Raw genomic sequence first — 2,918 nt, forward strand, 5'->3', positions numbered from 1 at the left:
AGGAAAAATAAACAAACCGCACATAACAAGAGCATACAGGGTTAAGGTATCCGTTCGTCGGATGGGTAAGAGAGTAGATTGTGCGTTTATTAAAAGAAATAACATAAAAACAGGAAACCGTTTTCCTAGCCGTGAACCAGTCTTTAAAATAAATTAGGAAGAAAAGAGAGAAAAAAGTTAAATATTTGCCCCTCTAAAGCGTGGTGATAAAGCGTTATAGTCGAGAATGAGATCCACGATATCATCAAAGTTCGATTGTGCGGGTATTATGTGTTCCCTGGTTGGTTGGCGTTGTCGGGGGGGATTGAGAGAGAAGAGATGTTAACTGTTCCTCAGAACTATCTCTTCGGAGGAATCCATGTTGTTCGTCATAGCAACCTTCTTCGCACTCAGCTATGCAGGTCTTTTCCGAACCAATGACCTCTTTTTGGTCGTCCTCCTCGATCCAAAAGCTTTCAACGGCTCCTAATAAACTAACGATGCCGCAAGCCCACCAAGCGAGGCCCGAGTATCCCCATGCAAGTCCCTTGGAATGTAGGTAGCCTGTCACAGTCGGCCCAAAAGCACGGCTTAGACTTGCAGTGGAGGCTGCAACGCCATTGATCGAACCCAGCACCATTGTAGAGGAGGCGGAGTTAGCGAGTAAGATGTTCAGTGAAGGAAAGGCAATAACATGCAGCGTTATCTTGGCAACCAATGCCGCATAAACGGCGGATATCTGAAGGGAGCTAGAAAGCAATACCAGGTATGGAACAACCAAATAGAGAGCCGGCCATATGCAGAGGACAATACGGTAGGCCGAGAGGGGTCCGAAATGGCTTACAACATAGGGGAAAAACCAAAGTTGTGCCACCATTGAATAAATTCCTTGAACTGCAAGCATGAAGCCAATTTTCTTTGTTGACAGAGCCATCCCCCCGGTAAATTTGAAAGGAGGCTCAGCTTTGACGTCTGAGACTGGTGTGCTCAAGAAAATTGGCATTAGCTGATCAAATGAGACACTATGGCTATTAAATGGTTAGAATGTCGTCCGCATTATGCCTTCAAGCCAGAATAATAACAAACTTACTAGGCGAGTATCCCATAACTCAAGATGATAAAAACAATCTTTGGCGTAAATGCTTTAGAAAAACAATGGCTCTGTTTTGATGACTGGCTGAGATTACAATTTTCTCGGGTAGGCACCGGTGGGACTATACCGGAGGACAAGGGAGGAGAGTGTTCCGTGTTTCGATCTCCAGGTGGAGGTGGTTGGTTGTCTAGAAACTGGATTTCATCGTACTGAATTGGAGATTTATATGTCTCTTCGGTTAATTTAGTTGGGGCTAGTCTATCGCAGAATAAATGAAGAAGCCAGCTCCCTAGCTCAATACCTCTGTCGCGGTTGAACTTCTTCTCCGAATGGGTTTCTTGCAAGAATAGAATACCAATGGTAATTCCAAAGCATAGAATAACAACGCACACCAAGTTAGGAAGCAGAAACGGATACCGGTCAAATACCGTATTACGGAGAAAGAACTGTGGGTAATGATCGCACGGTTGGGCCAAAGCTCCACCCATTATCGGTCCAACAATCGACCCAAGACACCAAACAAAAGGCATGATGGAGTAAGCTCGTGGTTGATGTTTCTTATCTGTGACAAGCTCCGCAACCGTCGTTTGTAGGACGCCTATATTACCGTTGAGAAGGCCTCCGAGAGCACGAGCAATTAGGGCAGCTGGGAGATTCGGTGAAAATCCAAATGCGACCATGCTAATGGCGGTTCCAACCAGGCCGAAGATCAAGACAGGCTTTCTACCGAAATTGTCACTCATTCGGCCCCAGAAAACACCAGTTGAGAATTCAGCAAAGGTAAAGGCTGAAGTTACTGCGCCAGCATACAAAGCAATCTTGCGATCATCGTCGGTGACCTTGAACGAAGCAACCATGTAATAAACGTAAGGGAACACCGACATGAAAGCAATAGGCTCACATATTCGACACAGTGCTGCATACAGAGTTAGCACAAATAAATATCTTCCGAGCAAGGAAGACTACCATGACATCGAGCGAAGTAAAAGACGGAAAGGTTGCAACTTCACACGTACCTAGCACGAAGAGTTGCTGTGATGGAAACTGGCCATCTCCACCTTTCGCAGTAGTGCCTCTTTTAAAGACTGAGTGCAAGTATCTCCGCATCTCGTCACTTCCTCGAACGGGAAGAAAGACTTTAATTTTGATGGATATATGACGAGAAATGAAATTTTGTTATTGTAGATGTGTCTCCCAGTTGCGGATTGACAGAGAAATGATGGGTAGAATGCCAGAAAAGCAGGGAGCTAGCTTCTGCGGACTAGGTGTGGTGGACCTTTCTCAGTTCCCAAAGCCCTGAGCTGCCACCGTTACTTAATCTTGGGCATGGGCATGGGCACCAATCACCGGTGCTAATTTGGGCTATAGTTGTGAACTATGTTGCTCAGTTCTCGAGAAAGAGGCCGGGTAACAAGTGGATAAAATAGATATGAGAAGAAAGTTGCCCAAAATTGAACTTCTTGAAGCTAGAGCTGGAAGCGTCCGTGTGATAGATTCTTTATGAGAGAGTAAAAGCTGAGCTGAAAGAATAAGATATATGCCTGCAAGTCTGAATGGATATGGAAACAGAAAAAATAATCAGGAAATAATCCGATCTTTGAAGAAACAAAGAAGAAAGAAGATGTGGGGAAAAAAGTTGGCTCCCATTAAGTCGGGAGGCAACCCTGAAAGATAACGGAAGTGATGCATAGCATTCTTTTAAAGCTTCCCAGACGATCGGGACAGGGCAACATGGAATAAAATCGTCCCAGACAATAACAAATAAAGCCGATATTAGAGGTATCTAAAAGGCGCAGTAAAACTAAACATGTGGGGGGGTGGGGTGGGGGGAAAAGGGCGGTGGAAG

The 2,918-nt window shown here is 45.0% G+C and overlaps 1 protein-coding gene across 1 annotated transcript; it reads right to left on the bottom strand.

The window, feature by feature from the left end:
• Nucleotides 1-244: 244 nt before the first annotated feature.
• PADG_00730 (uncharacterized protein) lies at nucleotides 245-2,179 on the bottom strand (the record flags this gene model as incomplete). Its single annotated transcript, XM_010758169.1, has 3 exons — nucleotides 245-1,007; nucleotides 1,070-1,988; nucleotides 2,089-2,179. The coding sequence occupies 3 exons, from the start codon at nucleotides 2,177-2,179 to the stop codon at nucleotides 245-247; spliced, it is 1,773 nt and encodes a 590-aa protein (XP_010756471.1).
• Nucleotides 2,180-2,918: the final 739 nt, after the last annotated feature.

Source organism: Paracoccidioides brasiliensis (genome assembly GCF_000150735.1).
Source record: "Paracoccidioides brasiliensis Pb18 unplaced genomic scaffold supercont2.1, whole genome shotgun sequence".
NCBI lineage: Eukaryota > Fungi > Ascomycota > Eurotiomycetes > Onygenales > Ajellomycetaceae > Paracoccidioides > Paracoccidioides brasiliensis.